The following is a 9,639-nucleotide window of genomic DNA, read 5'->3' as shown; positions in this document are numbered from 1 at the left end:
CTAATTTATCTCTAAGAAACAATCTCCTAACCCTAGCCGGCCTCTTCATCTTGTTAATAGGGGTCGACTTAGGTAGGTTTTACATGAATGTCCCTCTCAATTAGGACTCTTCTAGCTAGAGTCCTAACATTATGAGATCTGGCAGATGGATGTGAAAACCACATTCCTCAATGGAAATCTTGAGGAGGAGGTGTATATAATGCAACCTGAGGGATTCATGTCCAAGAACTGCCCAGATAAGGTGTGTAGGCTGCTTAGATCCATTTATGGATTAAAGCAAGCTTCCCGAAGTTGGAACATAAGATTTGATGAGACAATCATATCTTATGACTTCGTTAAGAACGAAAATGAGCTTTGTGTATACAGAAAGGTAAGTGGGAGCGCTATCACCTTTTTGGTATTATATATGGATGACATCCTGATCATTGGGAATAACGTAGGAATGCTATCCACAGTAAAGGCTTGGTTATCTAGACACTTCTCCATGAAGGACTTAGGGGAAGCTTCCTATATTTTGGGGATTAGAATCTATAGAGATAGATCCAAGAGGATGCTTGGCTTGTCCCAGTCCAGGTACATAGAAACCATTGTCAAAAGGTTTAGCATGGAAAATTCTAAGAGATGTCTCATACCGATGAGACATGGGATATCGCTTTCTACGAGTATGTCCCCAAAGACTCCAGAAGAAAGGGCGAACATGGATATGATACCTTATGCCTCAGCAATAGGGTCTATCATGTATGTCATGCTATGTACTAGGCTTGATATAGCGCATGCTCTGAGTGTCACGAGCAGGTATCAAGCGGATCCAGGCTTGGAGCATTGGAAAGCAGTAAAGTGTATCCTTAAGTACTTGAGAAGGACTAAGGATCTTTTACTAGTATATGGAGGTAATAGCCTTAAGGTTGAAGGCTACACTGACTCAAGTTTTCAGTCTGATATCGATGATAGCAAGTCGAATTCAGGGTATGTGTACACCCTGAATGGAGGAGCAGTGTGCTGGAAGAGTTCTAAGCAAGATACTACTGCTGACTCGACCACAGAGGCGGAGTACATTGCTGCATCAGATGCAGCAAAGGAGGGAGTCTGGTTGAAGAAGTTCATCACAGATTTGGGAGTCGTGCCGGGTAGCAAGGAGTCGATCTCCCTATATTGCGACAACAACGGAGCGATTGCTCAAGCAAAGGAACCTAGGTCTCATCAGAAATCTAAGCATGTTCTGAGGAGGTTCCACCTTATAAGAGAGATCGTAACCCGAGGAGATGTAGTAGTGGAAAGAGTTACATCCGAAGATAACATTGCAGATCCACTGACAAAGCCGTTGTCTCAGATTTATTTTGAGCGTCACAGGGGTCTGATGGGGATCAAACACATAGGTGATTGGCTTTAGGTCAAGTGGGAGATTACTAGTCATAGGTGCCCAGCAAGCCAATCACATGAGTGATGGCACGTGTGACTTGATACAGAATCTTTTTGCTTATTATATTTTGGCGTATATCACTTTATAACTATTGCATAAATGCATACATATATTGTGATGTCCTTGGATTTGTGCAATGGGAATCGGATCGTGATGAGATCACGATAGTGAGATCGATTCACCTTTAAACACATATCTCAAATAATCCTAGTCATAGGTTACTCGAGAGGGATATCGTGATAACCGGATAGATTGGTGTGCTGTATACCCGTCCATATGATGGATGCAGTTGGTCTCATAGCTGCTTGTGTAAGGACACTAGGGATACAGTATAGGTGCTCATTGGAGAATGAGTTCACTGATTGATCCGCTTACGGAATGCTGGATGGTTGATGATGCCTTATTGTCAGACAGCGATTCCGTAGTCCTAGTAGTGTATCTGGTCCTTAGACTTGAGACACCAAGGATGTCCTGTATGAGTGCTCCACTCTTTGATACCAGACTTATAGGTTTGGCTGTCCCAGATCTAGTACAACTGGTCATTGGGAGTGGTAGTCGACCTTACGAGGGCTATTGAGTTTCGATAGAGGATCATCCACTCTCGGCGTCATGAGAGGAATATCCCATGTGTTTTTGCTCATACAAATCCCTGGCCAGGGTCATTCGGGTTGAGGGAGAAAGAGTTCTCCGGGAGAATCCGATTAGAGCGAAACTCGAGTAGAAACCGTATGGGTCTGACAACACCATGCTCGATATACGGTCTCTGGGATATTAGATGGATGAGGGACTATAGGTACACGGTAACTGAGGATAGATAGGTCTAATGGATTGGATTCTCCTGTATCGTCTGGGGACTATGGCGTAGTGGCCTAGTACGTCCGTAGTCGATGAGTCGAATGAATTATTACAGAGATAATAATTCACTGAGTTAGAAGAAGTTCTAACAGGTATGACTCACGGCCAGCTCGATATTGGGCCTAGAGGGTCACACACATATGGTAGGCATTGCGATGAGTAGAGGTTCGGATATAAGATATCCGACGGAGCCCTTGTCTTATTGGATGCAGATCCAATACCCACTAGGGGAGGACCCATTAGGGTTTGACAGGGGACCTCTATAAATAGGAGGGATTCAGAGCCCCATAGGCAAGAGAGCTCTTGCTTGCCTTTCCTATTCTCCTCTCCCTCTCCACCTCAGAATAGGCCTGGAGTTTTGAGGAGCATCATCGCAATCCTATTGTGTGGATCACCGCTAGAGAGGAGGACGCTTGACCTCCTTCACCCTCTCCTAAGGATCTGCAAGGAAACAGGGATACACGATCTCCCTAGGTAACACAATCTACTCTATACGCAGTTTCATGTTTCGCGGATTTTTACGTACCAATCTTCGCATGACGACGAACATCTCTTTGGGAATCGGGGATTTTGTTTTCTTGTTCTTCCGCTGCGCATGTGATGTCGCTCCCAAAGATTTCCCAACAGTACGGACCTCCTTCCGTACTTCATCGAGTTGTTGACCAAGAAGTTGCAGTTGGGCCCGGAGGGAGTCCGTTGAACCCGAGGATAGCGTCTCTTGCTCGGGTCGGTCGGTAGGGTTTTCCATTGCTTTATCTACAAGGGGAAAAGCCTTGGCCTGGGGCGAGCCAGGGAGTTCCGGGGTGGTCATGTGCATAGGCGCGAATGGGTTTAGTCGATGCACAGGCTGGGCCGCCGACGGGTTTGTCGATTGGGAAATGAGCGGAATGACGGTCTGCACCATTCCTGTCAACGTTCGGACCTGGTGGGTAAGGTTCTGGAAGGCCTCGGTCGATATGGGCGAAGGGGCGCTAGGAGCACCTTCGGGCGGAAGCAGACCCAGGTCGTTGAAAAACGTCAGTAGCGTTCCGAAGTCGCGGCGAGGTCGTCCGCCCGTGGCCCTTCACACGAGGGGCGCACGACCGGTGCCTCTGCTAAGAACGACCCCTCGGCTAGGGGCTCGTTGGTGTCGGTCTGCGGATCACTCGACATTGGGGCCCTTCCTTTAGCGTCAAACTGTTCGTGTAAACAACCTGAAGCCGTGGTCTCGGGACTGACGCGGCTTGGTTCGGGTTCGGATGACGAGGATCTTCACGAGATGGTCCTCGAGCCCACCGAAGTGGTCGGGTGCGGTGAGCGTGGATGGTGTCGTTGTCTCCTCCGAATAGGAACTCCTCGCCTTCGAGTCTCGCGGGGACCTTCGGCTTCGCCCCTGCACAAAGGTCGGGTCGGGGTGCTCGGCTCGACTCCTCCGACGATCAAGTTAGTTGATGTGAAAGGGGATTCAAATGAAGAAGTCTTTTGTGTCTTCCCCCCCCCCCCCCCTTTTCTCCAGACGAACGAGGGGGTATTTATAGGGAAGCTTGCTGCTTCCTGAGCTGCCTATTTGCAGGGCAACTGGTAGCGTCTGATATTGGTGTTGGTGTGGCGTGAAGAACCGAGCCTGAGCAGGTGTTAATGCGCCTCGACCGACGTTATGGTTCGTTTGATCAGGTGCTATCATGTCAATCGAGGCATGAGATGTCATCTAACGTCAGCCGAGTCTTATCATAATTACTATCCTCGTCAAGAGTTAACTATAATAATGATAAGTACATTTTGTCTTGCATCGAATCATCTTTTACTTCGAATCCATCCAAAACTGATAATTATTTTATGAGTCCGAATCAAAATATTCTATATAAATACAAAAATAAAAGGAACACATATGCAAGACATCCCAAGTTTGCCATAATTCTCGATTTTTGTCGAATGCAACCTTTTGGCACAAATGGACAGAAGACTAACTTATTTTATCTTATCTTTACGTAGCTGCTTTCCTGGACTCTGGAAGATGATCGTAGTCGTCGTCACAAATACGTTGAGGTTACGCCCTGGGCTTGCACACGATGGTGGAGTGCTTCAGTATGTGGAGGCTGAACTGGCCGCCCTTCTCGGTGGTGTCGACCTTGTTGGCTCCCGCCGGCGGCAGCAGCTCGAAGCTCTGCACCAGAGAGCCGAGGGTGATCCCGAGGATGGGGAGCGCGAGGATGATCCCGGGGCAGCTCCGGCGGCCGACGCCGAAGGGCAGATACCGGAAGTCGTTGCCGTTGGCCTCCACCTTGGCCTCCTCCTCCAGGAACCGCTCGGGGCGGAACTCCTCGGGGCTCTTCCAGTGGGCGGGGTTGTTGGCGAGCCACCAGGCGTTGACCAGGATCTTGCTCTCGGCGGGGATGTCGTAGCCTCCCAGCTTGGCGTCGTGGAGGTTCATGTGGGGGACGAGGAGGGGGATAGCCATGCGCAGCCGGAGGGTCTCCTTGATCACCGCCTGCAGGTAGGGCAGCTTCTGGAGGTCCGGCTCCGTGATCGGGACGCCCGGGCCGAGCACGGTGTCGAGCTCCTGCCGTAGCTTGCGCTGGATCTCGGGGTGGTTCACCAGCTCGGCCACCCCCCACTCGATCGACCACAACGTCGTCTCTATGGCTGCACAACACGCTCAAAGAATTAATCCCAAAGCAAGAATCATAACCAGGAAGCATCGAAGAGTAAGTCTCTCCAGAGATCTCTCCAATTCATCCACCTGCGGCAATTGTCAAAGATAGCTAACCAAGTCAATTTGCTATTGCCAACCTAAATCAAGTGGGTGGTAGGTTGCCGGTCGTAACCGGAAGCAACGATGAGGATGAGATGATATGTCACACTTCAACTGCCTCATTTATCTCATCACTTCTTCTCTGGAACTATCTTGGGATTGGAGAACTGGTGGTAGGTAATCAGCACCACTGGCAATCAACCTTACTAAACAAGGATTTCGACCTTATCTCAGGATTATTTCTAGTACAATGACTGTGATCTTATACGACAAAGTCAACATACTATGTTTAGATATAGCATGTCTAGTTTTGTAAGATCTCCCTTAGTCAAAGCAAACAGTAGCAGAAAGTGGAAAACCCGTCTGAGTCAGAAGCTATTCTGACAGGAATTGGAACATCTGCATCCGCCCATAGATGACTAAGAATTGCACGGAATCAACAAAAATAATATAGAAACGATAAAAAATAATTCAATTGTTTATTCACTCCGAGCTTCAAGGAGGAGTATGTCAGTCTGCTAATGTCCATGCATGAGGAGCCACATCTCTTAAGAGGGATTATGTTTTATACAGGTTTACGTATGTACAAATAGTAATCAAATAGATTAAAAAGCAATTAAAGCATAGAATTCCTACGGCTTATTATTTAACCTGTACGATAAGGTTTTCATTCCCGAAGGAGCCAATCTCGAACGAGAAACATCTCTCATGCTCATCACCTACCACATGATACTTCACTATGTCATCCAACTCAAGGATATATTTATCTTTTTTTTTTACTATTATTTTGTAGATTTAATTTCACCCTTTCGTGAAGCCATCTGGGAAAGAAGAATTCTTCCTGCAAATTGCTTCATTTTGCAATGGATGGCCCCACGTGAGACCACGTGTGCAGGAATATGACCGATTCCTACCCTTCTGTGTCTCTCTCTGTGATCCAATGGAGGATCACGTGCTCTAATGGTAAAGCCGCCGCTTCAAGTTCCGTTTATTCGTGCACAACAGTTTCGTGGAGAAAGAAATGGGGAATGTGAGGAGTACCTGCGACGTTGATGTTCTCGACGATGTAAAGAACATTGTCGTAGTTGATCTCCCCCCTCCTCTCAGCATCCAAGATGTGATCGATGGCGCACTTGAGCTCCATCTTCGATCCCAGTTGGTCCATCGTCTTCCTATATTAGCAATCATAGTTTCAATTACTTCCAACCCTTCGCGGTTCTGTATGTATATATGTGCTTACTTCTTCGCCGCAACGAAGTGGTCATCGAAGAGCTTGAGGCGTCCGTCCTTGAGCTCCTGGCACTTCTTGAGGTAGCCCCTGAGGAAGGGCCTCAAGATGGGGATGAAGTCGCCGTAGTTGTACTCGAAGCTCTGAGCGAGGCGGCTGCGCTCGCCGTTGGCGGCCCTGAGCTTGTTGAAAAGAGGATCGTCCATGCCTTGGAAGCGGTAGTTGAACATGATGCGATACATGTTGTTGTACATCATGAGCTGCAGGCGGCGACGGAGCACCACTCCTTGGGTGGCGGCCTTGGGGTCCCGCTTCACGTCCTCCACCACCTGCCGTGCCTCCTCCTCCCAGCCCTGCCGGTTCTGCTGCACCACCTTGTTGGTGAAGAATGGGACGGTCATGATCCGTCGCATCTTGCGCCAGTGATCGCCGTACACGGTGAACACCATGTCCTGGCCCTTGCCGGTGAAGATGTCGAACACCACGTTGCGGGTGCGGGAGCCGAACTCGACGCCCTGCGCGTGGAGCACCTCCCGGGCGAGCTCCGGGTTGGAGACCACCACCAGATTGCGCACGCCCATGCGGAGGAGGAGGATATCCCCGAAGCGCTTAGCCAGGGCGGTGAGATTCCGGTGGTTGAGGTCGTCTCCCACCTGCAGCCAGTTGCCGAACACCGGCACGGGGAGGGGCCCGGGCGGCAGCTTGAAGTGCTTGCCGCGGAGCTTGGACATGACGATGGCTAGCGTCACCGCCGCGAAGAGGCCCAGCAGGGCCTTCTCGAGCAGGAGCAGATCCATGTCGATTACGACGAAGGCGGCACAAGCTGGCCAATGAAGAAATAGAGGCGGTGAAAGAGTGACTGGGGTAGGTGGTGGAGATGGAGATGCAAGGGTCAAAGATGGGAGGGAAATTTATAAGGGAGGTGCGTGAGGCGTAGGGCCGACGGAAACCGTTAGATTTGACGGCGTGGTGGAGGGGAAGGTAACGAGATAGGGGGGGTAGGTAAGAAAGAGAGGCTGCGCGTGGGTGGTTGGTGGTGTGGAGTAGGTAGCGTCCTCCTCTCCTGTGTCTTGTCCTTATTTGACTGACTCTCTACTATTCCGTCATCATTGACTGCATAAATATAAATAAATCAATACATCAACAATTCATGCGTGTTATATTAAAAACGAAATGTATTTTATGCCCTCACCCAACTCATTTCTCAAATCCGACCCGATAAGAGGGATATATATATATATATATATATATACGTATTACTAATATACGTATTTTTTTATTAGGGAGAAGCAAATATTAGTTTTGCTATGACCAGTGGTCCGTACGTAAGCGTTGAATTCAGATGTGCAACCTATTCTCCCATCTCAATCCTTCGTTTCTGGGATTCTCACATCCCACCCTCCACAGATCCATGAATAGTCCAACGCAGTGATCTCAGCAAAAGAAGTACATTAGTATTCGCATCGATTAACTTAATCTGCAAGTATGCTTTGTGACATTAACATTATGTTTTGGTGCTTAGTGGGAACTTCAAAAGTAAAAGCTGATGAAGGATGAATTAAACAAGCTGCTGAAGGTTGAACTTTGATTTGCCATGCACGCCTTGCAGTCTCCTGCAACGTCAGTGCCTTCACCGGCTCACCATTTGCTTGGCTTACCCACCACAAGCCGGGAAAAATTTGGAGAGACAGAAGGTGGATGAAAGCAAAATCGAGAAATAAAACATCATAAATGTTCGAACATTAAATTAGGAGTGATTAAGTATTCAGTTGAATTAGATTAAGATATGATCATTGTATATATGATTTATGACCTTGTAACATATATTTAATGGATGAAGGGGGAGTTAAGAGAGATGATGTTGAAAAAGGAGAAAGTGGTAACTAAAAATTAGATTAGTAGTTCTTATATTTTCTATCATGTTAATTTACCTTCTCTCCGAGAAATTCTCCAATAATGTTGGATTTATTTTTCATTAATTGTTTTCTTTTGTAAAGTAAATCATTTTTTTTTGTTAAAAGAACAAAAAGTGAAAAAAAACACTTTTTTTTTGTTTTCAGAAATACTTTTATTTTTAAAATTTTCTAATAATATTCTTTTTATTTGCCTAATACCTGAAATATCCCAACCACTTGTCCTCTTTTTCTTTTTTTTCCTCTTTTCTTATGGATTGGTCTTAGAATCGATCAAGTTATAGTGTTTTAATATTGTATTACAAATAATATTGGAAAAACACTATTTTTCAGTGTCTTTATACTGCAATATAATATTTTCTTAATATTATTGAAAATACTGTAACATAATATAAAAATATTATACATATAATATTTTTATAAAATTTATAAAAAAATCATGTTTTCTTATAATATTTTTTATACTACATTATAATATTTTTTAATGTCGTTAAAAATAATATAACACATTATAAAAATGTTATAATTGGTCTAATTCACGGAAAAAGAGATAGGTGATTAATTAGTAGGTCTTATATTTTCTATCATGTTAATTGCCTTCTCTCAGAGAAATTCTCCAATAATGTTGGATTTGTTGTTTTCATTAATTGTTTTCTTTTGTAAATAATATTATTTTTTCGTTGTTAAAATAATAAAAAGTGAATAACTATTACCTTGTTTCAATTCATTAGATTTAAAAGGGGCGGATTCTTGAAAAAAAAAAATACTATTTTGGTTTTTCAGAAATACTTTTATTTTCAAAATTTCCTAACAATATTATTTTTTTCCTAATACCTGAAATATCCCAACCACTAATCCCTTTTTTCTCTTTTCTTATTTTTTCCACTAATATTGGAAAAAAAAACTATATTTCATTGTCTTTATACTGCATTAAAATATTTTCTTAATATTATTAAAAATACAGTAACATAATATAAAATATTATAAATATAGTATTCTTATAAAATTTATAAAAAATACCATGTTACAATATTTTTATGCTACATTATAATAAATTTTTAATATAATTAAAAATAATGTAGCAAACTATAAAAAGAGGTAGGTGATTGAATGTCAAATCATGTGTATTTTAGGTCTTAGATAAAAGAAATTAATGACACTTCTCGAAAAAATTCAAAAAAAGATTTTTTTTTTCAAAAATTGGCACGTAGAAAAATCAAATATGTTTAAAATGGAAAAAAAATTTCTTTTTGCTTTCACAATGGTCATCTATATTGGACAAAGAGCCCATTCACACTGAGAGTACCTAAATGAATATCTTATCAACCTTTTTTAAGGTATTAAAAAACAGACATAAATATATTCATAGTATTCCTCTATGAACAGGTAACAAAAGGGAGCAGACTTTCTTCTCTCCAGTAAGCCGGAAAAGTTTCGACTGGAAATTTCTCATCAAGGAATTGACCTTTTTCTTCTTTAAAGAAAAGATGGA

General features: G+C 44.1%; 1 protein-coding gene across 1 annotated transcript; it reads right to left on the bottom strand.

Moving 5' to 3' along the window:
• Positions 1-4,069: 4,069 nt before the first annotated feature.
• On the bottom strand, positions 4,070-7,109 carry LOC103992160 (trans-cinnamate 4-monooxygenase-like). The gene is made up of 3 exons (XM_009411764.3): positions 6,247-7,109; positions 6,048-6,178; positions 4,070-4,897 (listed from the first exon to the last, which is right to left on the bottom strand). Exons 1-3 carry the CDS (start codon positions 7,029-7,031, stop codon positions 4,302-4,304), a joined length of 1,512 nt encoding a protein of 503 aa, XP_009410039.2. The 5' UTR covers positions 7,032-7,109; the 3' UTR covers positions 4,070-4,301.
• Positions 7,110-9,639: the final 2,530 nt, after the last annotated feature.

Source organism: Musa acuminata, chromosome BXJ2-7, assembly GCF_036884655.1.
Source record: "Musa acuminata AAA Group cultivar baxijiao chromosome BXJ2-7, Cavendish_Baxijiao_AAA, whole genome shotgun sequence".
Lineage (NCBI taxonomy): Eukaryota > Viridiplantae > Streptophyta > Magnoliopsida > Zingiberales > Musaceae > Musa > Musa acuminata.
This window is presented reverse-complemented; position numbering and strand designations above follow the sequence as displayed.

Coding starts and splice junctions, on each gene's coding strand:
- LOC103992160 (XM_009411764.3), bottom strand. CDS start 7,031: ATGGATCTGCTCCTGCTCGAGAAGGCCCTGCTGGGCCTCTTCGCGGCG. Junction 6,179..6,246: donor CACTTCGTTGCGGCGAAGAA/GTAAGCACATAT, acceptor TTGCTAATATAG/GAAGACGATGGACCAACTGG. Junction 4,898..6,047: donor CGAGAACATCAACGTCGCAG/GTACTCCTCACA, acceptor CGTGTTGTGCAG/CCATAGAGACGACGTTGTGG.